The sequence below is a fragment of the Mycteria americana genome, chromosome Z (genome assembly GCF_035582795.1).
Source record: "Mycteria americana isolate JAX WOST 10 ecotype Jacksonville Zoo and Gardens chromosome Z, USCA_MyAme_1.0, whole genome shotgun sequence".
In the NCBI taxonomy this organism is placed as follows: domain Eukaryota; kingdom Metazoa; phylum Chordata; class Aves; order Ciconiiformes; family Ciconiidae; genus Mycteria; species Mycteria americana.
In genome coordinates, this window is record NC_134396.1 from 66,540,096 (window position 1) to 66,564,422 (window position 24,327).

The window sequence follows — 24,327 nt, forward strand, 5'->3', positions numbered from 1 at the left end:
TCTCAGCCTATCACTACACAAGCCATTCTCATGGCTTACAAATTCTTACTGCAAGCATCTCACTGTCCTCATCTTCCCCTCCACGCACCCTTACCTTACCAGACAGGAATCTCAGTTCTAGTTCCCACTTCTGCTTTCCCCACTGTGCTACTCCACAGCACAACCATAAAAATTAAGGAACTTGACAGCACGTTGCCAAAAGACAGGATTCTCCACTGCCACCTAACTCCTCCTGTATGACACGGTAAGTATCTCCACAGCAGTTACCCAGAAGAGTTTAAAGCTGGGAACTCCAGCTGCCACCTGTCACTCAGGTATCATCTTGAAATTGCTCAGGTACCACTTGTGGCATGCATTGCACTGTTAAGGAACTTCTGAATTAGATAACACCTCAATTTTGCCAAGTTCAGTTATCATTTTAACAGCTTTGGAGAACCATACACTTCATGTACTTACGCTTGTCTTTCTGTGAAAATTTTATCCACACTCTGAGCGTCTCGGTCATTCTGAACCTTTAACTTAAAAAAAAAAAAAAAATAAATTGATATAATATGTAATAATAAAGATACAGATTTTATACACAAATTCAAAGTTTCCTTTAAATGAGCAAGAAGCTGCGCAGAATGCAGTAGAGGAAGGAGCAGCAGAGGACGCCTGCTCCAGAGGTTTTTCATAATTGATACTGATGAAAGACCTTCTGAAATTGCAGTCTTCCACTGGAAACCAAAGGAAGTAAGAAGGCATCTCTATGTTTGAAAAAGAAATACAATCAAGTTTATAACAAATCAGTTCACTTACTCTCACTGTGGGATCTATTCCTGGAATACTTAGTAAAATATAGTTTAAGCCTACAAACAAAATGAAAATGTAACACTTGCAAAGCATTCTTCTCTTTACGACACAGATGTTATGACTTTATTTTTCAATCAAATGCAAGGGAAAAAAAATTTGTTTTGACCAAGAGATACCCAGGTGGTTTTTCAAGCTACCAAAATAACCTTTTCTAAAACTAGTTTCCTTTGCTTATGGACAAAGTGATCATAAGAAATGGAACATGCTTAATGCCACTCAGGCCTTAATACTTAGAGGAACACTCTAACTGTGTTAGAAAATAAAGAAAGAAAGTAAAAGAAGAACAAAGCTCACTGATTCTCTGGTTGACCATGTCAGAGATTAAATAAATATTTAATATTTATTACACTGTAGTCATTTAAAAGGCAGAAGATAAATTTCCAGAAGACCAGGCAGCTTTATAAGGCAGTGCAGTCTAGTGAATTTGCCTTTCCTAAGACTAGTGTTCTACGCTTCCAAGTCAAATAAAGAATATATTTTAACACTCATAATCTGGGTTGGGATGATAACCTTCTCAAATCTAAACCACAGAAAACTATAATGGGGCTATTAATGCAACACTTCAGACAATTGTCTCACTACAAACACGTTGCCACTATTATGGTTAATTTAACTGGAAAAAATGTGTAAGTTTTAAATCAGTATTATGCTTTTTTTTATATGTCATATGTTTGAAGCACCAAGAATGTAACACACGCTATTCCACTGTTCAAGCATAGCAAATACCATAATTCTTACCATATTGAAATCTCTAATCACGTCTGCCGTGTCCGTATTGGTGTTAAGTATATCCACAACCTGAAATGACACAGAATTCCAACTTGTTATTGTTCTCCTTTTTTTTAATTACACACAAAAAAATCAGACAAATAGGTAGCAACTCACAAAGCACTCATGAAAACACAGCAATTTTCTGTTATTGCAAATGGAAAAAACATGATTTGCAAATCTTAATAGATTACATGCAGTTTTCAGAAGTAATCATCATTTTATGTAGCTGGACAAACCCACAAATATTATGCAGCAGTAATTTCTTAAATCCATATGCAACCGCTTCTCCTAATGTATAGTACACTTTTTTTTCTGTTTTCCTTAGTTTCCATCTTTTTCCTTTCCAATAACTGAATAAAAGGCAGTATTAACCAGTACATTTTTACAGAGAAATGTCAATTAAAAAGATGCTGAAGGCAGCAAAAGCAGTACACAGTAAATGAGAGAAGGGAGAGCATTCAGTGTCAAAAGCTGACAGCAGCATACCATGTTGTAGTCTGCTAGCTGACCTTGAAATTCTTTGATTTCACCAGCTAAAGCCTCTGCCCTAAATAAAAAACAAAAGCCAAACTTAATATGCAAAGATTCGTATACGTAAAAATAAAATAATTAAAAAAATATATTATTTAATGGTTGAAGCCTGCACAATACATGAGAATAGTCTTGTGACTGAAAGTTAGCACTGCATTAGCTGCAATACATTTCACCTTTTTTCATACGACAAATAGACAGATTTCTCTTGCTTGTACATTTCTACTTCTTCCTGCAGCTTGTTGATTTCTGTTGTGAGTTCATTTGTTTTGCTTCTGAAAAAAAAAAACCCCAAAAAAGAATCATTAACATTTGAATGTACAACTAAAACACAGAACAGAAATTATATTTTACTACAAGAGATGTGCAATCAGTATCTCTTTCTCACATGGCGCTGTGTTTCAAATCAGTATTCAAAGAAGAGCTGGATAAGCGAGGAAAAAAGCAGAGTGGTCCTATCAGATAAAAGCAAAAGCAGTTGTTAGAAAACCTGTATATGAAATAAAATGTTTTAATTAGCTTTTTGTCCCTGCTGGTGAAACAGATGTGAATTATTCTCAAATGGACAGAAAAAAAAAATCATACTATCATTTCACAGAATGTGGATCATGGATATTTAAAATGACATCATTTAGGACTGATTATTCAATACTGCAATATGATCAACTGATGAAGTAGTGTATGCAATACAGTTTCCGCAAGGCCTTGCCTTTGTCAGTGTTAGCTCAATGTATAATCCAAGTAAGCCACCTGAAACGTACACTAAAATGTGCTTAGTTTGTGATGCTACTTCTTACAAATGGAGTTATTGGACCTATCAAGCGTTACAAGTGGAAGCTCAAAATCACTGACTCTCCTTTTACTAATGCTGTGGGATTGCATTTAACTTAGCAAGCCTAATAACAAAATGTCAAAGGAATCTACTTGTACTTGGACATAAGCATAAAATTCCTTTCCTCCTACAAACTATATGCAAAATGACCTTAACTTTTATAACAGGACAGATTTCATTATAAGTGAACATCACTTATCCCACGCTATTGTTAAGCACAACAAACTTCATGTCAAAAAGGGGACAGAGCATTAAACTTTCTGCAGTTTGAATGTGTTGTTAAGACATACCTCAGCAGTCCAAGGTAATATGTTTTATCCATTATCTGTCTCTGAGGACCTGGCAAAGAAGAGTAAGATGACATTTTGTTAGAAAACGACTACTGTTGATGAACTGTAAATTATGAAAACAATCTGCAGAATTTGCAGGCAGAGAACTGTCATCTTCTCAGTGTTCTTAAAAATATTTTACCTCATTAAAACAAACGAAGGCAGAAATTCATTTTAGACTGTTGTGAAGACAAACATTACTTTTTCAGCTGTATGAATAGTTACTATATAACAAAGTATTTTAATTATTCTGCAGCGATGGAAGAAAACGCAATTTATCTTGTTCTATTCTTTTGAATGATTTTTAAATACAGCTCAGGCACAGAAAAGCCTTTGTCTTCTTTGACTGCCAAGAGCAAAGAAAATAAAATAGAGATGCTTTAATCTTCCTTTCCTTTCCCCTACTCCTATTAATCATATCTATTTACTCTGAAATTTATACAGTGATTAAAAATTTTCCTTTAAAAATCTAAATATTTCTCTAAAATGCTTGCAGACACCTTGATAGCTATTTTCAGTAAAAAATACCTTTCACTGCAGTTTTCATTCCACTTAATCCCTGTTGAGTCACTGGACGGTCTGCAACTTTAATCTGAGATGGTAAGACTCCTCCAGTAGTCGAAGAACCACCACGAGAACTGGGTCTTGATGTACTAGGAGGCATCTATAAAAAAAAAAAAAACAACCCAGAAACCTCCCAGCTCTGAATTATGAATTTATTATCCTTATGAGATTGCCAAAGCAATTAAAAACTTAAGTTAGTCTCTATAACTGTTCTTATAAGAATCTTTTAGCATTTACATCTCTTCAGGTAAACAAAGCTTCAGTCAAATGTCCACTGGAGAAGAGTAACAGATTACCTTTGAGCAGCTGTTCATTGTTCCCTCTGTCTGCAACATTAATGCTATTAAGGTCTCCCAGGTGAACTCTTGATGCAAGACCTCCTTGACCCCTTTCAGTCAAAATTAGAAAAGAAAACTCTCTACAAAATTAAAATCTTAAAATTCTTCCTGAGAAACTATCACTCCATGGTACTAAAAAAATTGCAAAAAAGTGGATAAAAATGGAAATATATCGAAGTTAATGTTCAAATTTTTTAACATACCCCTGTTCCTATTCGGGTTGCTGACGGAGCCCTTGATGAAGAGGTAGGCCTTGCAGTCAGCCCTATTCCAGCTCTTGAAGAAGGACGAGCTATTGGAGGTCTCTGACTGCTGGCCATATTTGTTCCCTTTTAAACTTCTCCCTGGAAAAAAAGGATAGAAATAGTCCTTCAATTTGCACAAGTTCTTTGAAACTACCAGGGATCAACTCTTTAAAGCTTAATTCTTCCCTCTATTAAAGGGAGTTCAGTTTTCTTTAGAAATCTACAACGCACTTCCTTACTGGAAAAGCATGGTACGAGACAGAGACAGTGCTCAGGAAGGACCACAGAAGGTCCATCCGTAAGGTGAGACAGCAGTCCCTCTTCGGTGCTTAGTCAGTCCTCAGTTTATATTGTTAAACAGGTAACTGCTAATTCTCGTGGCATTTATTGTTCCAGCATCTGCCCACAGAATTCGAGCTTCTCACGAAACAAACTGGAAGTGAACAGCTGTTGTAAATACCCATTTGGGTTATCTGGAGACAGGCCTTCAGGCATCGCCAGTCACCAATGCAAACCCAGACTGCGCTACCCCTGACAAATCCTGGGAGCTTTCACCAGCCCCTTGAGGAGCTCCTCCCCAGCCGTAGCACACAGAGACAGCTTTTCGATGGCTGAAGCTGCCAGGCAGTTGCTCGCAGGGACCTGTGAGATGGTGGACTGTCCAGGCAGGAAGTACCCCTGTTCCCCCGGGGTGACAAAAACCCCAGACAGCCTGAGGGCGTCTGGCGCCGGGGAGGCGCGGAGGCCGCAGCGCCAACGGCCCCTGCTACAGAGCCGGGAAGCCCCGCGGAGCCGCAGACAGGCGCGGACCGCGGACCCCGCTTCGCGGGCGGCAGCAGCCCCTGCCTCTCACCAGGCTCCCAAGCAGCCATTAAGCCTCCGCGGACAACGGAGCCGGTATCGCAGCAACCACCCGGCCAAACAGCGCGGCGCCCGGCTATCGCGAGAATCAGAAACCTCGTTCCGGCCGCCGAGGGGCCGCAGCCCCCCGCCGCCGTGGAGACTACACCTCCCAGGGTGCCTCGCGACGGAAGTGCGGCGGCTCTGCCGCAGCTCTGGGCGCGATGCCTGCCGGGACATGGAGTCTCGCCGCCCCCCCCCGCCGGCGTGCCCGCTGACACCTCTTCCGGCGCGGCGCTCGGCGGTTTCCGGTAGCGGCGGCGGCGGTGGGGATAGTTGCTGTGTCAGGACACTTCGGCGGCCTCCCGCCATGGCGGGCGAAGGCGGCGCGTACCGGCTTCGCTGCTCGCTGGTGGGTCACGGGCAGGACGTGCGGGGCCTGACCCGCGGCCTATTCCCCCAAGGCGGTTTCGTGTCCGTCTCCCGGGACCGAACTGCGCGGCTCTGGGCTCCTGACGGGTGAGTGCCGGGCTGCGGCCCTCGTCGGCAGAGCCGCGGCGCTGGGCGGGCCTGGGTGGCCGCTCCGGCTTGCGCTCTGCGGGCGGAAGGGCGCGGAGGTGCAGCCGCTGGGACCCCGCCCGTGCCCCGCCGGGCTGGTCCCCGCGGCCGTGCCCTCTCTTGGGACTCCCGGCTGAATCGGCGGGGGCCTGGGGGGTGGCGGGCTGGTGCGTGGCGCTGGGAATCTGTTCGCTGGAGGCTTTTTGATGAGTTTGCGAATGGCTAAGGCATGGCCGCTCGCATGCCTGCTTTTGGGGAAGGTGGTATTTGCTCAAACAGTTAACTGTATGTCGGTATTTCTAGCCTGCTTTGCAGACGCTAATAATGTCTATAAATCTGCGCGTCTTTTTTCCAGGTGGTATTAATGGTGTTTCTACTTCTTGGTACTCAGTACAGAAGTAATTCTGCTAAGTAATAATGCTGCATTTTTGATAGTAAGGTGGTATGCTTTGAATATTTGTAAAAAACCTCTTTTTTGCCCTTGCTGAGCAGACTTCTTTGAATGTGAAATGGAATATGAACCAGAAACTACACAAAAAAAATTAAATACCCAAAGACATTGGAAAAGGAAAAAAAAATTCTACCATTATTTTATCTGATATTCATGTCGTACAGGGTTGTCTCCTACTGGGTTTGTCTTGCTGAATTCACTCAGTGAATTTTTCAGCATATCATTATGACCAGAAGAGGTACTGCTAAGTGATGTGAATAGGAGATAGTAGAGATGTAGGATATTGCAGGAAGCCACGGGACATATCTCCTCGCCTGTCTATAACTTCAGATTGTGAACTGCATCCTGAAGTTGCTAGGCATGGATATTCTTTCCACTGCTTTCCAGTGAAACAGAGATAATTGGCAAATTTGCCTGAATGCTCACATGTGTGTTTAAGTTGATCTGTGTAGCTCTGCAAATGAGGTGAAGGAAGACTAATCTCATTAAGTGTGTCTTATTAAATCTCTCATCATAAGGGCAAGAACTTGTTAAATGGCATAGAAATTTATTGCAGGAAAGGAAGTCTAATTCTAAGCCATAATTTTTGAGGGCTGTGTGAGGAGGATGTGCATAACTTATGCAGAGTCAATGCACTGGTAATGATTATCTCTCTGCTTTGAAGACTCTGGGCTTACTGTAGGCAGAGTTCAGTGGGTAAGGAAACTCCTTTTTTAAAAACTTGTTATTTAAATAACAAAAATGTTATTTTTGTTGTTTAAATTTTACAGGAAGGTATGTTACTTTCATTTGTTCTCTGTACTTTCAGCAGAGAGGACATTTTAGAATTTAGAAGAGCATCATGATTTCCCTACATATCCCAAGCTCTCCAAGCATTAGAGTATGAAGGATGACAGTGTGATATGATACATTTTTTTTTGGCGGGGAAAAAAAATCCAAACACAGAAAGGAAAAAAAATGCAAACCCAAACAAACATCACCACAACCAACACATTTATTGAGTGGGGATAAGTAGCTTTCTCCAGTTAGTGCTGTAACTATTGAGGCTGGATCATGATGAAGAAATACAGGTGCTGCTTGAATCAGTTATAATTGATTTAACTATTAAACCTTTACAGTGCGTCTAATTAAGAGCCAGTGAATAGATTTGGCAGGCAGTAAACTTTCTTCATTTACGTGCTCTGTTATTTTAGGCTGTATTGAGGTACATATTTGAGTCCTGAGACAACAAAAGATTTCAGAAAGGCAACTGGTTGTGATCAAATTGGGCACAGTGTTTGCCAATGAGCAGGGAAACACAAAACTAAGTCCTTCCAGGCCTACCAGCATTAAAAAATAAGTGGAAAGCTTTAAACGTTGCTTACTGGGTTGGAATGCTGGGATATAATTTTTGTCTTAAGTTTTTCATTCTTTCCAGGTCAGCCATAGTATTTATTTAGCACAATGCAAGCATAGTTATTAATTCAAGAGTCGGAGTATAAAACACCTGTTGTAATTCAGTGCCTCAAATAAGTACTGTTTCTGTCATGACTCTGAACTGATTATCATATATGTTTAGTCTTAACAGGGGTTTTACTGAAATGCACTGTATGAGTGGCCACTCAAATTTTGTATCTTGTGTGTGCATCATACCTCCAAGTGACCTCTATCCTCGTGGGCTGATTGCAACTGGTGGCAATGATCATAATATTTGCATTTTCACAGTTGACAACCCAGCTCCTCTTTACATCCTTAAGGGTCATAAGAACACAGGTATGTAGTAATTTTTTTTTGGAGTTTGTTGCATAAAAGTTCATGTGACTTGTTAGACAGGAAATTAAGTTGAAGTTAAAAAACTCAATTTTTATTTATTTGGTATTTAATGTAGCAAATTTTTAATTGTGGCCTCTGTAAGTAGGATTTTATAATCTCAATTCATGCAGTGACTTCATTGAAAGGAATTCCAGGCTTACTCTGATGAATGCTTGAGCTTTTACTGTATATGTGAACACATGGCAGTTTATAGAATGGTTACCCTTGTGCCAAGAGTTGCATTTTTAAGAAGCAGTTAATTTAGTTCTCCATGTATTAAGCTAAAATTTTATGTCAAAGTTGATGGAAGTAGAAGAAGTGAGCTTCCTAAATAAACAAACTTTCACTGCCCATTTTATTACCTAGATGGGGATCTAGTATTAATTAGTGCTTTAAATAAATAGTGAAGACTAAAAGCTCACTGCAGAAATTTCATCTCTCTTTAGTCAGGTCAGTGCAACATGTGACATACTAAACCAACTTTGTCTACCTTTTCTTGAGCTATATAATAAAAGATTCATCAATTTTTGTATTAGCATACTAAGTTTGTCTTTTTGTCAGCTGATCTAGTATTTGAACAGTCTAATCATGTAATTATAGGGTGTCAAAAATAAACATTTTAAGTCTTGGAGGCTTTGGGGCTTTTTTTAACTGTGTTAAAGAATGGTTGTGGAGATGAGTTTGAAAATACCCTGGACTGCTAAGCAGCACCAAAAATTTATTTTTGTATTATAAACCTCTTGGCTTTCTCTGAAGAAGAAAGAAAATAATGTCAGTGTGTAAAGAGGCATGGAATAGCTTATGTACTTTATCAGAAACCTGGGATGGATGAGTAGTTAAAATAACATGTGATATGCTCCCTCCAGACGTGTAAAAAGGGATGAGGTGTTCTAGGCCAGTTATAGGTTCCCCTACAAAAAAGTATTTGTAGCAATTTTTACAGTAATGTAAAACATGAAAAAATGTAAAATTACATTAATTGTAAAATCTGTTTTAAAGTGGGGAAAAAGTAGGACATGACAAGTGACAGGAGTAGAATACTGTCCAGTTCCCACTGTGGAGTCACCGAAGCAAGAAACATAAGGCCATACTTTCCTTTTATGAATGATTAGATGGACAGGGTACTCTCTGTTTATGACTTAGCTCTTTTTGTAAACTTATTCATATAACCTTATTAGCACTTTGTATCTTCAGTTTTATACCTGTGTATTACTGGAGCATTTGCAGATTATCTTTTTCCTAAATCTTTAAATGTCACCACAATTTCTTGGCAGTAGTATTTTGCCTTCCAAGAAGATGAGCTAAGTATTTTTTGTACAAAATCTTGCTTCTTGAGGACATAAATTAATACATGTTGATGAAATCTTGGCTTTCTCTGTAATCTTAAAACTAAACCTTTGCATTAATTCTGTGTTTAGCCTGCTTGTCAACATATTCTAGTCTGAGGAGAAGAGATCTGGTACTAAGAGAAATTTAAAAATACGAATGCCAAAAAGATGTGAAATTTTGTAATCTAACATGAAGAGATTTTTAAGCAGCTCCTTTCTAGGTTGCAGTGCAACTACAGTTCCACTTAATTCTTCCCCAGACTCCTCAACACTAAATATGCTAATAATACCAAGTAAATCTCCTTAAATACATTTCTCTAAATTGCTGGTGTAAGGTTGGTGGTAAAGGAGGAAATCTGTCAGTGCTGATTTGAACGTTCATTCCAGTTTGCAGCCTTTCATCTGGGAAATTTGGCACATTATTAAGTGGATCATGGGACACAACAGCCAAGGTCTGGCTGAATGACAGATGTATGATGACATTACAGGTATGACATTCTCTACGTGAATATAAAATAGGTAGTCTGAATTTGATTCTGACAAGTGTAACAATGCTGTTTTTTTGCAGGGTCACACAGCTGCAATATGGGCAGTGAAAATACTGCCTGAACAAGGATTAATGTTGACTGGTTCGGCTGACAAAACTATTAAACTGTGGAAGGCAGGCAGATGTGAAAGAACATTCACTGGTAAATGTTGCTGCAGTTGGTAATTTCATCAGGGTCATGCGCTCTTTTAAAAATAAATAAAAAAAAAAAACCTCACAAAACTGTAGATAAATTGAACAATTTTTAGGCAGGATTTCTAAAGTCTCTCAAGTTGTATGCCCAGAAATCACATCACTTCTAAAAGAATTAATTTTTTTTTTCCCAAAGAATAATGAGCAATGAATTGCCTTTTTTTTTTTTTTAAACTTCTCCCATAATGAAGATTTGTTGAAAGGATTTTGGTGTGAGCTAAATAGAAATGGTGTACTGCTGCTAATGGAAAGAAAAACTGTATTAAAAGTTTTCTTTTTTTTATAAAGGACACGAAGATTGTGTGAGAGGTTTAGCTATTCTCAGTGAAATAGAATTCCTTTCCTGTGCTAATGATGCTAGCGTTCGAAGATGGCAGATCTCTGGCGAGTGTCTGCAGGTGTATTATGGACATACAAATTACATATACAGCATCTCTGTCTTCCCTCAGTGTAAAGGTAAGATTATTTTTGTGACTATTACCCAACATTCTTCCAAAATGAAATGACACGGTAGGCGTTCTGTGGAGCTGCCACAACTGAAGAACTCGGGTAGCATTTAATTTACTTCTTTCATTTAGCATAAATAATTAAAAATAATAGTGTGATTGACTCCAAATCACACCTCTGGCAGAATTGCTCTGTCTGGCAGTAGGTGAGATGAAAGGTCCTGAGTTAGGCCTAATTGTAAGGCTTGAGTGAAACTTCAGTGAAGCAATAGGCAAAACTATCATCTAGGTTGCCACCTGTATTTCAGCACTGTTGCAGAGTTCTAAAATGGTAATGCGCAGCTTACTAGCTTGAGATAATGTAAATTTAGATACTTCCACAGAAAGTTTTCAAAGTACATTATAAATAGTTTAGGTTAAGAATGTTATGTGTGGGGCTTAATTGCATTTGTTTTCAGAGTTAGAGGTTTAGAAGTTCAGAACTAACTGTTGCAGACAGTTGCAGAAGAAATTCCAAGTCAGTGACCTTTGTGTGGTGTATGGGACACTTGTGCATTTATTTAACAGGTAAAGTGCATGTATACTAGTGTCATGAATCTCTTAAGCTTCAAAATTCCTACTGAGGAATTTATCGACTTTTGAGAGTGCTTTATGCATGCTTCCTGAAAAAGCAGACCTACCTTGCAAAAAATCTGAACTAAAAACAAGTGTGAAACTATGCAAGTATAGTGTAACATAAACCAGTGATGGTTACAAAATTCTTCAAAGTTCTTTGTTTAAACTCTTGAAAGGAGGAAGGAATCTTTTGTTTGTCTTGAATAATTTCATTCCCTGTCTGGCTGCTTAGTTTGCAATTCATGCACTTTATTTTTTTTGAGAAGACAACTATGCAGTGGCTTTCTTTTAGCTCTCTTCTTGCTTTTGAGAGAAGTATTAAATTGTAGAAAGGTTCTTTTACTGTTCTAATTTTTCGATACCCAGTTGCAGAATGGTATCTAGTACCACAGTACACTAAAAATATGCTTTAAAAGTTTTCGTATTGTTTTCTTTTCAGATTTTGTAACTACCGGAGAGGATAGATCTCTTAGAATCTGGAAACAAGGGGAATGTGCTCAAACAATCAGACTCCCAGCTCAGTCTGTATGGTGCTGCTGTGTGTTAGACAACGGTGACATCGTAGTTGGTGCAAGGTATCCAGGTTTTACTCTCAGTGTATTTTTAGATCTAAATCTGCAAGCCCTTGATGAAATTTCAAGCATCAGTTTAGATATCAGTTTCATCTATATTTAAAAATACAGCCATCAAAGTGTGTGGGGGGATTAAATTTAAACATGTGCTATACTTCATCCGAAAAGTCATTCTTTTGTTATGTGAATCGCAGAGGTAGAGTGAGTTCTTTGGGAATGTGGTAAACCATGAACGGATGTAGAAGTACTGTATAAAGAACCCTTTTGATGGGCATATCCTACCTTGATTTTAAAATTATACTACAGATAGGGTTCCCTGTTGAAGTCCTCCTCTGGGTGTTTTTAGCATGAGAGCAAATTCCTTTCATAACAATAATTGGGAGTGCTTGTTAGAAATAATGATGGTTTCTCATGTCACCATTAGAGTCACCATTAGAATGTATGTAATCATTTTAACATTTAAAATAGTATTTCTGTTTGAATGTTTTTCTCCCCATTCAGTGATGGAATTATAAGAGTGTTTACAGAGTCTTCGGAACGTACAGCAAGTGCTGAGGAGATTCAGGCTTTTGAAAATGAGCTTTCCCAAGCATCCATTGACCCTAAAACTGGTGATTTAGGAGATATTAATGCTGATGACCTTCCTGGAAGAGAACATCTTAAGGATCCTGGTAAGTTATTGTACTTTTGTCATCTTAGAGATGCCTCCAAATCTTGGTTCTGAGGTACTGAAACGTTCCATAGTTTCCAAAATTAAGGCTTTGATATCTTTCAGTAGAGTTGCTGAAGAAAACAGCTTAATTTTGCTCTACTGTCCCTTCATTGATTCTGCTGGAGGCAAGGCTCTACTTTAAATATATTTTTTTTTTAGGACTAAAATGGTAAAAAATATTTCTCTTATGAGATAATTTAGAATTCAGGATGCTGCAGCATGTTCAAGATGTTTTGGATCTGTTATGCCAGTTGTGCAGATAGTACGAGACATTTATATAATTTGCAAAAGGACTACTGAATGCGGAATTTTTTTCCTAAAAGAAAAGTAGATGCAAATTTTCTGCTTTAGCTTTCGGCTTGAAAAATAGTTTGTCTTGATTGAATCAGTTTACACTTTCCAGACACTCAGGAGATTACTGAGAATACAGTGGAAGCAGTGGTAGTTAACATTACTCTTAAATAGACAAATACTTTTTCCCAAGGCGAAGTAACCAGTGACCCCAGCCCTTGGCTCTGCCTCAGCAAGTGGCATAAATCTTACAATTGTATGAAGCTTCCTATCTTGTTTTAGACCTTGGGAGAGTATAATCTTTCTTGATTGTCATTTCCCTTGGAAAATGGTAAACTTTTGAAATACTTGACTTAAGGATTGCTTTTGCAACTTAGTCTGGTAGCAGATACTATTACCGTAATTGTAAAAAGCTGTTGTCAAGATTTCTGCTGTTCTCGTTGGGACAATGTAGTATCTTGTTACTTCCTGCGCTGTGACTTTAAAAGTTGGTGAACTATCTTTTCATTTTTAAATCTGAGTGCTATTTGAAGACTTTTTTCTGTCCTAAAGTAAATTGTATTCTTGAATTTGTTCAAACTCTTCAACACTCCCGTCTACAGGAACAAGAGATGGACAGACACGGCTTATTAAAGATAATGGGAAAGTAGAAGCATATCAGTGGAGTGTTAGTGAAGGAAGATGGATAAAGATTGGTGATGTTGTTGGTTCTTCTGGAGCCACGCAGCAAACATCTGGAAAGGTTTTATTTGAAGGAAAGGTATATGCAAACTTTAATTGGTTTTATTCCTTCCTAAGTAAAATGCTTAACTTCCCATTAAAACTTATTCCAGTTGTTGCTTAGATAAAATATAATTTAGAAAGTAGGTATTTGTTGGTACTTTTTTGTATTCTCTCATATATTAAAACTCAGAGGTAGAAGTATAAATAAATACTACTTGCTTTAGTACTTTTGAAACACATTTTTTAAAACGAGCAAGCAAATGGAGACAAATTACTTTGGAGAAAGGTAAACTATTAGTAGAGAAATGATCAAGTTCTCTAGTGTTTATTGCTAATACCTTGAAAAGTTAGTTTTAATTTCCTTTCCAAAGGAAATGGACAGTACAATTTATAATGCAAGGCTTCCTTAAAATATTAGGTACCAGGCTTTCTGTACCCCTTTTCTCTAGTGACTTTTGCACCTAAAGACAGAAAAGCTGAAAAATGTTTTCTTTACTGAAATACAAACAGAAAAGTCTGTCTAGTGCCACAACAGAAGGAATGCCTTTGAGATACTAATTTTATCTCTCACATGGTTTAAAGAAACCTTGGGAATTTGTTTTCTGTTGTTAGAAGCGTGCTTTTAAGACTGAAGTTTTTTGAGGCATCTGGCTGCCCTATAGTTTTGCAGGCAGCCAGAGCTGTCTGTGGGAGTTACCTGATGCATCTGTTATTTTGTAATCTGTCTGCACACACATGATATGTTGTTCTAGCCTGCTGCTCTTGAGACGGAGAATTCTGGAAAACACAGGGTATGTTTCAAGTATTTTTTACTTGCAGCCTGTGTAGGAGAGTGTTACTGATACAGCCTGCAAGTAGCAGTATTAAAAGTTTTTAGGCTTAGCCCTGGGCCATTATTAGTCTGCATTTGATACATCACTATGTAAAAAGTGCTGATAAACTTCTAATTTGGTTTCATTTTTATTCTGCTTAAAGGAGTATGACTATGTTTTCACTATTGATGTAAATGAAAGTGGGCCTTCCTACAAACTGCCATATAACATCACTGATGATCCTTGGCTGACTGCGTACAACTTCCTGCAAAAGAATGATCTAAATCCTATGTTTCTGGATCAGGTGGCCAATTTTATTATGGACAACACTAAGGGGCAAACACTGTTGAGTACAAGTGCTCAATTTTCAGATCCGTTTACAGGTAAAAATTTTAAACTTAAATGATGACATCAGTCACTCCTCCCAGTTTTGTGTCATCAGCAAACTCACTGCGAGTGCACTGTGACCCATCTTCCAGATCATTAATGAAGATGTTGAACAGGACTGGATGCAGTACTGACCCCTGGGGTACACTTCCAACTAGATGGTGTGCCACTGATCACCGCCCTCTGGGGTGTGATCAGTGGCACCTCAATTCACCCCACTGTCTGCTTAGGCAGACTTCAGTGTTGTAGCTCCTGCACTTCTTGTACAGGACTTTCATGTCCTCAGATGATTGCGGGCAAGGCACAGATAGATCTGACATGAAAAACAGGAAAACTTGGCAAACTTGTGAAGTATTTGTCAGAACAAATTTTCAACAAAGTATTAATCGAGCCAGTTGTATTTTTCAGTCTAGCCTCCCCCCCCCCCCCCCCCCAGTGGAAAAAAACTCCACTTTTCATATTACTCTAAGAAGTGGCCAGGTGCTATTAAGGCAATTAAAATACAAAAATTTCACTAGAGAATGAACTGAAACTGAGTGAAATACATAAATGACCCTTTTTCAGGCAGGAAATGGAACTAGAACAAGTTAATTACTCATAAGCTGAACCATGTTAATCAATTACATCCTGCTTATCACATTTACAAAATAAGTTTTATTTCAACTAGTTTCACAAAGATGAAGTTAGGAATAACATGTCATTAAAATAATTGAGCTAAATCTTTTTCTTGCAATGAACTAGAAATGAGAATACAGGCTGTTAATCAGGTTCAGGTGTAACTCATGGAGCTGCAGTCATCTGAGCTTACACACATGCTTTTGATTTGGCTGTGTCCAAATGTGTAATGCATATGCCCCAGAAAACAAATTTCTGACCCTCAAATAATTAGGAAGAATTTGTTCAGCATCAGGAGACTTGTGTGTGGATAGGAGCAGATTTCTTATAATGCTATAATAAACAATAAGAAGTATTTGATGTTTGGCTTTATTTTTGAACAGCTTCTGTCTGAAAAGTATTGACATTCTAATAACATCAAGTTGTGTATAGTAGTCATTGCTTTTCTTACTGTTTCACTAGGTGCTGGACGTTATGTTCCAGGCTCTTCATCTGGATCAAGTACAATACCTGCAGCAGATCCATTTACAGGTAATGTAAAATTCCTAATCTGTCTTGCTAGCATTTAAGATGGGTATTTTATCATGTTCAGTTGCATTCAGTGTTCGGGCCCAGACCACCGTTTCTTGCAGTTCTCCATTGCGGCAACAGTGTGGGACAGACCGTTAAAGGTGGACTCTGCCACTGTCAAAGCATGTCCCGATCTGCTCAGTAGAGCCCTCTGCTGTCTCGTCTGCCTTATGTCACTCTGTCCTCTACAGCAGAAGAGTAAGGTCTTAAACCTTACGTTTTGTCAAACTCTCATACACATGGCCAACACAGGAATGGATATATCCATACAAGTAGTTTTCTTTTCCTTATTATTCCTTTTTTCTTATTACATTACCTTTACTGGTATCTTCCACCCTAAATTTTAGAGTCTAACCCTCCCTGGCATAGCTACTTTAAAGTTCTCCTCGCTAGTTTAGCAAGTCTGTTTGCAAAGATATTCCAGCCCTGCTTTGTCAGACTTAGCCCATCCCTGATCATTATCTCTTGCTCCTCAATGAGGGTCCTGTAGTCATTGATGCCCAAGTCCTGCCTGCAAAACCAGCCATGCAGTGAGCTGCTGATCTAGTTGATGAGTTCATTTCTACTCAAGTGTTTTTACTTTGCTGGTAGCATCAAAGAAACACCACCTGGGCCCTTCACCGTGGTCCCCAGAACTTTCTGATCACACTAGATACTCTCCAGGACTTCTTTGGCAGTATCATTGATGCCCACATGGAAGAGTAGCAAGATAATAGTCTGAAGGCCCGGCAAGCCTTGGCAGTCTCTCTTGCAGCATCCTGGATCCTGGTTCCCAGTAGACACAAACCTCCCAAGATACCAGGTCATTTCAGTAGATGGGTGCCACCGTAGCCTGCAGCAGGAAGCCTCCCATCACTGCTCCTTGCCTTTCCACTTTTTGCAGACATGAGGTGCAGTCTCAGGTGGCTGTTATGCCTCCCCTGCTGAGTGTTTGTCCTCACCAGTGCCAGGGCACTGTGCTTGTTCTGCAGTTGCAGGTCTACAAGTGGAGCAAAAGCCTTTGTGCTGTTGCCAAAAGCCATAGCCTTCAGCCTTCCCCATCTGGACAGTCTTTCTCTGTTCCTATTCTGTTGTGGTCTCCAGCTGTGTCTCCTCCCTTGCTTTGTGTGGCTCAAGCTGTGGTCTCTGCAGATGCAAAGACCCTGCAGTTCCTTCACCTGAGGCCTCAGTGCCACAAACTCCACCTGCCGCAGGAGAGGCCGCTGCTGGCCCCAGGCACAGAGAGAGGCCAGGCCTGGGCAGCAGGGCCCTGCCCTTGGAGCTTGTCATGGATAAAGCGTCTGCTGTGCTGAGGGCCTCTGCACCAGTGGGTGCCAGAGACCATGCCAGAATGTCTCCCAGCTGCGGGTTACTTAGCTTGCAAATACCATCATCACCACCAGCACCACCCTCACACACATGCATAGATTTAATCCTTAAATTTTGGGAAGTGTTGAAGATGTCTTTTTAATTCCTTTAGTGCAAAATAACACTTTTAATAGTGATGTTTGAAAACTAGTAACTAAATACAGGTATACGTTACCTCTTTATGAGTGGTGGTGTTTAAAAAGCCTAATGTCTCTGTTCAGGTGCTGGTCGCTATGTTCCTGGTTCAGCATCAAATGCAGTAGCTCCAGTAGGTGGGGTTGATCCATATACAGGTAAGAGATGATGCCTGCCAATGAAAAGCATCCCTGATCTTTTGCTTTGATTTTTCCTTTGATGTGGTTTCTATATTGATGCAAATTTATACTTAAATAAAAATGAGCCAATTGAAGCTGCTTATACTCTAGAAATTATTCAGAAAATAGGGATAACGGAGCCTTCCTTTACATGCAGAAATCATGCACAGAAGCTTTAAAATATATGATAGTAAACTATTTTTGAGAGCATTTTTGTTTCCTACTAGTTATGTTGTTGATCAAAGAAATTGATATATGTACTTAATGGAAATGACACAGTATCAGCCTGTGTAATTCACCTGTGATCCTAGGAAATCATTACAGGTCATAGATTAAAGCTTTTTATTACTCTTTTTCTAAAGAGATTTCAGGCTACTATTGCATGTGACATAACTTGGTGATATCTGCAAATCTTCCAATATATAAAAACTTTGCCTATTCATTATGAAAATAATCAAGACAAGATTTCAGGGGCACCAGGGATCTTTGTTCTAAAATGACCCTTGCCATTTTCATGTCTTAACTGCAATACCTGTTCCTGTGAATGACTGTGTATTTAGTTCATGTAATTCAGAAATCACTGTTAATAATTTACACCTGTATAGTAAACTTCTACATTGGGGAGAACAGTTTACAAAGGTATTGCTTTAAGCTTTAACCTTTGAATGTAAAAATAACATAAGGAATGACAGCTATTTGCATAACTTTTTTTTTTTTAAATGTCCAGCAGGAGGGACTTACTGGTAGGATATTGTTCTATGTCAGACACTTTGGTACACTGTTGAACATTTTGTATTTCCTTTATGTAGGAAGGGGTGCCTACCAATCAGCTGCAGCGAAAGTTGAAAATATTTATTTTCCGAAGAAGGATGCTGTCACCTTTGACCAGGCCAATCCTACACAGATACTGGGTCTGTGTTTTAATTTCAAGATGGTTTTATTTTTCATCTGTCTAAAGTAACTTCACTTTTGATCTTTTCAGAAAGCTAAGTGACTTTCTGTAGCTTTCCTACTGTTTCTTAGTTTTGACCTTTTAAAATTGCATTCATCACTTTAATGGTAAATGTATTTGAAGGCTTAGGAGTATGAGTAAATTTCACAAGAATTCTAATATAAGGTATCCAGGTTTTTTCCTCTTGGCTTATGTCTGCTGTTGTTCAGCATCTTTTTTATCAAGCTGGTACATTTGAATACTGTACTTTTTTCGCCTAGCTGCTGGGTATGCAGGTCATGTGCAATCCCTTTCTGATTTTGCTCATAAAAGTTTTAGTTCACCAGATAGCCATACAGTGTAATCTATGAAATTTTAAAGTAAGGCATTCTGCAATTTCACAGGTTGTTAATAGTCACTTCTATATTTAAGCAGAACACTCTGCATAACAGAAAAATAAAACAGTGTACAATATTTAGTGATTTACACATTTTTGGTAAATATTATTGGCTTGTTTTTCCCTGTCTTTTCTGATGTTTCATTCCTATTCTACTACCTCTTCTTCTATATTTTCTGTAAATGTTCTACAGAATCTCTATGCTATTTGTCACCAGTTTATTTCAGTATGTTTCTGTAGAGTGCCTTAGTACCTTTATGGGTTTTGTAAAACTGGTTTGTATTTACAGTGTACCTGCCTTGAAGATCTCCAAATTAAAATTCTCTTGCTTCCTTCCCTCCCCTTTGTATATAGAGCTTGAAAATTTTGTAGTTGTCTAGACAGTCTGACGAGGAGACTTAAGACAAGAGATTCTGCCTTTTGGAAAAAGTATACCTTTGCCTTTATCCAACTTCTTGAAGAGGGCAAGCTCCTGACCTTACAGTCATGGAATCATAGAATGGTTTGGGTTGGAAGGCACTTCTAAAGATCATCTAGTCCAACGCCATGCCATGGCAGGGACATCTTTCACTAGGTCAGCTTGCTGAAAACTCCATCCAACCTGACCTCAAACACTTCCAGGGATAGGGTATCCACCACTTCTCTGGGCAACCTGTCACAGTATTTCTTCCAGTTTAAAACCATTACCCTTTGTCCTGTCACTACAGGCCCTGGTAAAAAGTCTGTCCCCATCTTTCTTATAAGCCTCCTTTAAGTACTAAAAGGCCACAATAAGGTCTCCCCGCAGCCTTCTCTTCTCCAGGCTGAACAACCCCAACTCTCTTAGCGTTTCCTCATAGGAGAGGTGTTCTAGCCCTCTGATCATTTTCATGGCCCTCCTCTGGACCCGCTCCAGCAGCTCCATGTCTGTCTTGTACTGAGGGCTCCAGAGCTGGATGTAGTACTCTGGGGTGGGGGGGATGTCTCCTGAGAGTGGAGCAGAGGGGCAGAATCACCTCCCTCGACCTGCTGGCCACGCTTCTTTTGATATAGCCCAGGATATGTTTGGCTTTGTGGGCTGTGAGCGCACATTGCCGGCTCATGTCCAGTTTTTCATCCATCAGTACCCCCAAGTCCTTCTCCGTAGGCCTGCTCTCAAGCCACTTATCGCCCAGCCTGTATGGATACCTGGGGTTGCCCTGACCCAGGTACAGGACCCTCGTACTTGGCCTTGTTGAACTTCATGAAGTTTGCGTGGGTCCACTCTGAAAGCCTGTCATGGTCTCCCTGGCACCCTCTGGGGCCTTCTGTCTGCAGTATTGCTCTTTTACATATTATTCAAGTTTCATTCTCTGTTGAAGATTCTCACTGGTATTTTTAAGTCAGCCTCATTCCATTTCCCTGAATTTTCTTCCGCTCTGGTATTTGTTTGTTCAGGGAGAAGATAAGCAATTCACAAATTAGAATTTTTTTTCTCTAGGTAGTTGTTAGTAAATAGATTTAGCGTCCTCTTAGTTTTGCACAGATTTTACAGTAAAATTTTGTCCAGAACTTGCTAAGAGGGAGAACGGCAAGACTGGCTGACTTTCATTCTGCTACATTATAGCAAAGCAGAGATTTTTACTTAGTCTTAAAAACATACTGCGTCAGAGTTTATTTTTGTCCAACATTCTTGAAGGATAACCATATTAGCCGCAGCTTAGTGGGTTGTTTGGTTTTTTGAAGCTTAGAATCTGAAAACTAGGTTTACTGAGTTACCTGCAGTTTTGTAACAGTGCATGGTTAAATATACTTGTAAATATTATGGCTGGACTGGGATAGATTTAATAGCTGTATGTGGGTTTTTTTGTAAGAGGTCCAAAGTTGATTTTTGTGCATACTGTAAAACTCATATGGGTGTACTAATGTAATGCTGCCTGCTTGTGTGATTATTGATGTGGCCCTCATCAGTTCCGGAAGAACCATGATTGGCAGGTGCTTAATGCTAGATCCATTTTAAGCAAAATGCTGTACATTAAAATAATTTTTCCAATGCTTTGATTTTTAAATTACATTAAAATTTCAATACAGGACATGGTACAATCATATTTTGCTTATGCCACTTAAATAATAAAAATACCAGAGCTGTGATCACACTAAGAACATATAGTTTCTTTATTGTTTTTACTACCTAATAATAAAAAGAGCAAAAAAGGAATCATATTTCAGTTACGAAAACTAATGGTTTTGTGATTCTTTTCTGCATTTTTGCCTGCACGTAGACTAAGATGTGAATTCTGAATCTCTGTGTTGCAGTATTAGACGGGGCTTAATAGTAGCGATCATTGTGATGATTAAAAACTTAAAATTGGAAAGATGATCAAACTGGGAAAAGTAATGTTTAAAAATCTAACTCCCCAAAACAATTCAATAGTTGTAACTTGTTTGTAAAGTGCTTTTGTAGTATTTCATTCAAGATCTGGATTTGTGAAGTTCTAATGTCAGAAAGCTCTTGTGACATTGGTCTTACATGCTCTTCTATTGGTCTTACAGGCAAATTAAAGGAACTGAATGGCAGTGCAACTGAAGAACACAAGCTTACAGAAGATGACTTGATAATCCTAGAAAAGTTATTGTCTGCAACATGCAACACCTCTGCAGAAACACCTACAGCACAGCAACTTCAGACTTTATGGAGAGCAGTTAACTGGCCAGAAGGTAGACACTTGCAATTATTTTTTTGTACTGTCGTCTCATCGATACTTCACCGTGAAGCAAAAGTCTTGTCATACTGGCTGCTATGCAGAGTCTGTCCCAAAGAATTTATAACCCGAGTAGAAACCAAAAGATGATAAACAGATGCTAATAGTACTGATCAGTAGCAGGGGCAGTGGCATCAATTGCAAAATTGGGAATTGGTTGTCAGATTTTGTTGTTGGCACAACAGTAAACATAAAGGAGAAACTTGATATGGACATCAGTCATGGTTATTTCATTAGCAGGAGCATCCTCAAAAAAGAGGTGTCAGTCTTGCTTGGAAATGGAGCAAAGAAGTGTGAGGTTGGAGTCCTAAGTTATCAAATGAGAGATGAAATTATGGAGATAAATTGTTAAAAAAAATCTCAAAAGTAGCTCCTGTTTAATATGGTAGAAAAGAAGCTACTGAAGCTAGGTTATGTGGTCAGAACTGCATTAGTGAAATGACATTCTAAATGAATGGACATGAAGGTCATATAATTTCCTTTGATAATGTATTGTTATCAGCACTGATGGATTGGAAAGGCTATTTTGGTTGTTACTGCACATTCTGGAAAAAATGGATACGTTGCATATACGAATATCTAAATATGCAGTTAATTTTAACTGCTTTCTTGAAATTGCAGTTAAAGATTTATTAACAGGAAGAATATTTTGGTACTAAAAATTCATGTTCATTATGTAACATCACTTAAACTGTTTTGCACAGCTGGGAGCTGGTGATGGCTAATGTTCATACCTTTCAGACTCTTTTTATTGTATAAAGTGTTAATCTCAAGATTCTGCATATCTGCAGGAAAAACTGCTCAATAAGTAGTTAAAAGCAGGTTCAGCTTTGATTTGGTTATAAGCATGGGATACTGATAGTAGACCCAAGGAGCCATATATATTTGAAATTTGGTAAAGTCGGAGGGAACTACTGAACAAACCCCTAGGTTCAGTTTCCTTACAATGATTTCCAGCTGATCAGTTGAGGACATCTTTTCTTTTTTCTTTGCAAATTATGTCTGAGAGTTGAAAGTAGGTAGTCTAAAAATTTTTTTCTCATTTTTCTTTCTGTAAGCAGTTTTGTAGCTATACTAAACTGTAAGATATGGAACGAGGACAAAGGGAAATGCAGCCTGTGTAGGGGTGTTCAGTCACTGAGAAGCTTTCAGAGGCCTTTTTGAATTAGTTATTGTATTTTGTGCTTGCCTTCAGTGTTATCAATAAGAGCTTTTAGGAAAGATTTTAAGATTTTTTGCAAAGCATTGTGTTCATCCTAAATTAAGGAGCATGTTTTTTGTGATTAATTGAAGTGTTACTAGAATGGGTTTGTCAATACTTGTCTTTAATTTCAAACAACTTGTGCTTTACCTGAATCTCTTCCTGCATGAAACTGTTACTGTCTGTTCCCAAAGCTAGGGGTTTAAGAATGTCTGTATCTGAAAACTCGCCAGCATGTTTGCACATAATGCAATATTAACACGAAAATATTTTTTGTTTTGTTTCTTAGATATTGTCTTTCCTGCCCTAGACATTCTTAGATTGTCTGTCAGGCATCCCACTGTGAATGAGAACTTCTGCAGTGAAAAGGATCATGTACAATTTATCATCCTTCTCCTTAAATTTCTGAACCCTAAAGGAAAGCAAGCAAACCAGCTGTTGGCACTTAGAGCTCTTTGCAATTGTTTTGTCAGCCAGGCAGGCCAGAAGCTCATGATGGAACAGAGAGATGAAATAATGACACAAGCAATAGAAACGAAATCGGGCAATAATAAGAACATCCACATTGCGCTTGCCACACTGACGTTGAACTATGCTGTATGTTTACATAAAGTCAACAACATTGAGGGCAAAGCTCAATGTTTATCAGTAATCAGCACAGTTATGGAAGTTATTCAAGATCTTGAAGCCATTTTTAGACTGCTTGTGGCTCTTGGGACGCTAATCAGTGATGATACAAATGCTGTGCAATTAGCTAAGTCTCTTGGAGTTGACTCTCAAATAAAAAAGTATGCCTCTGTATCAGAACCGGCTAAAGTAAAGGAATGCTGTAGGTTTGTTCTTAATCTGCTATAATTGTTTGGTTTTCTTAGCACTCGGGAGACACAGTGTATGCAGAAAAAAAAGATGCTTTTGTTCATATTTTGTGACAGACTGTAATTGGGAAAATACTGTTGATGAATTAAACTTGATTTCTTGCAAGATACAGAACAAATAAAACTTTTTACACTGTTTGTCATTTGGCTGCTTTTCTGAAGTCTAAAGTGCGCAGGATCTTTGCAGGAAGTCCTTCTGATGTAGCTCAGTTCAAAACAGATCACCAAGAAGTCAAATCATCTCAGTACTTAAAGGTCATCTAGATGCAAATGTAGGAAATGGCTGTGATTCAGTGACTGTCAACTCCAACACCCACCCCAACCACATTTCTGTGTTTCAGCACAATGTTTCTGGACCATGCTTTTTGTCAGCAGAGAAGGGGCCCTCACAACTGTTAAGTTCAATTGTGCTTTTCACAAGCTTATTAGTTAACATTGCTTCATATTAACCCTGGTCAAACATCCTGGTAAGGAAATCGCATTTACCTAATCTTCCATCAGCTTTTTTCCACTTCCTTTTTGAAACCTAGCTGTTTTATGGCTCTTACTGTTTTTAACCTAGAACTAGGTGACTTTGTGAGGGGTAGAATCTTTAACTGCCATATAGATGTTGTGCTTCACTGATAAGTG

General features: G+C 38.9%; 2 protein-coding genes across 4 annotated transcripts in view; one reads left to right on the forward strand and one right to left on the reverse strand.

The window, feature by feature from the left end:
- IFT74 (intraflagellar transport 74) overlaps nucleotides 1-5,417 on the reverse strand; it is a 40,531-nt gene extending 35,114 nt beyond the window's left edge. For 2 of the 3 annotated variants that reach the window (XM_075527241.1, XM_075527239.1), the window contains exons 1-8: nucleotides 5,316-5,417; nucleotides 4,421-4,561; nucleotides 3,844-3,979; nucleotides 3,277-3,325; nucleotides 2,331-2,429; nucleotides 2,110-2,170; nucleotides 1,591-1,650; nucleotides 457-518 (exon numbers count right to left, since the gene is read on the reverse strand). In XM_075527241.1, the coding sequence (XP_075383356.1) occupies nucleotides 457-518; nucleotides 1,591-1,650; nucleotides 2,110-2,170; nucleotides 2,331-2,429; nucleotides 3,277-3,325; nucleotides 3,844-3,979; nucleotides 4,421-4,537 (584 nt within the window). In that variant the 5' untranslated portion in view covers nucleotides 4,538-4,561; nucleotides 5,316-5,417. Of the gene's footprint in view, nucleotides 1-456; nucleotides 519-1,590; nucleotides 1,651-2,109; nucleotides 2,171-2,330; nucleotides 2,430-3,276; nucleotides 3,326-3,843; nucleotides 3,980-4,420; nucleotides 4,562-4,922; nucleotides 5,253-5,315 lie in introns of those variants that run through there. The other variant, XM_075527240.1, reaches the window with a different exon arrangement.
- A 123-nt stretch (nucleotides 5,418-5,540) lies between these two features.
- PLAA (phospholipase A2 activating protein) lies at nucleotides 5,541-23,835 on the forward strand. Its single transcript, XM_075526856.1, has 14 exons — nucleotides 5,541-5,821; nucleotides 7,870-8,063; nucleotides 9,818-9,918; nucleotides 9,999-10,119; nucleotides 10,458-10,625; nucleotides 11,670-11,805; nucleotides 12,304-12,473; nucleotides 13,408-13,565; nucleotides 14,504-14,723; nucleotides 15,805-15,873; nucleotides 17,481-17,552; nucleotides 18,383-18,484; nucleotides 21,413-21,577; nucleotides 23,112-23,835. Exons 1-14 carry the CDS (start codon nucleotides 5,541-5,543, stop codon nucleotides 23,675-23,677), a joined length of 2,523 nt encoding a protein of 840 aa, XP_075382971.1. The 3' UTR covers nucleotides 23,678-23,835.
- Nucleotides 23,836-24,327: the final 492 nt, after the last annotated feature.

Excerpts from the sequence above, each read along its gene's own strand:
- PLAA (XM_075526856.1), top strand. The coding sequence starts at position 5,541 with ATGGAGTCTCGCCGCCCCCCCCCGCCGGCGTGCCCGCTGACACCTCTT. Across the intron at positions 5,822-7,869 it reads CGGCTCTGGGCTCCTGACGG|TCTTAACAGGGGTTTTACTG; the intron begins GTGAGTGCCGGG and ends ATATATGTTTAG. Across the intron at positions 17,553-18,382 it reads TGGGGTTGATCCATATACAG|GAAGGGGTGCCTACCAATCA; the intron begins GTAAGAGATGAT and ends TCCTTTATGTAG.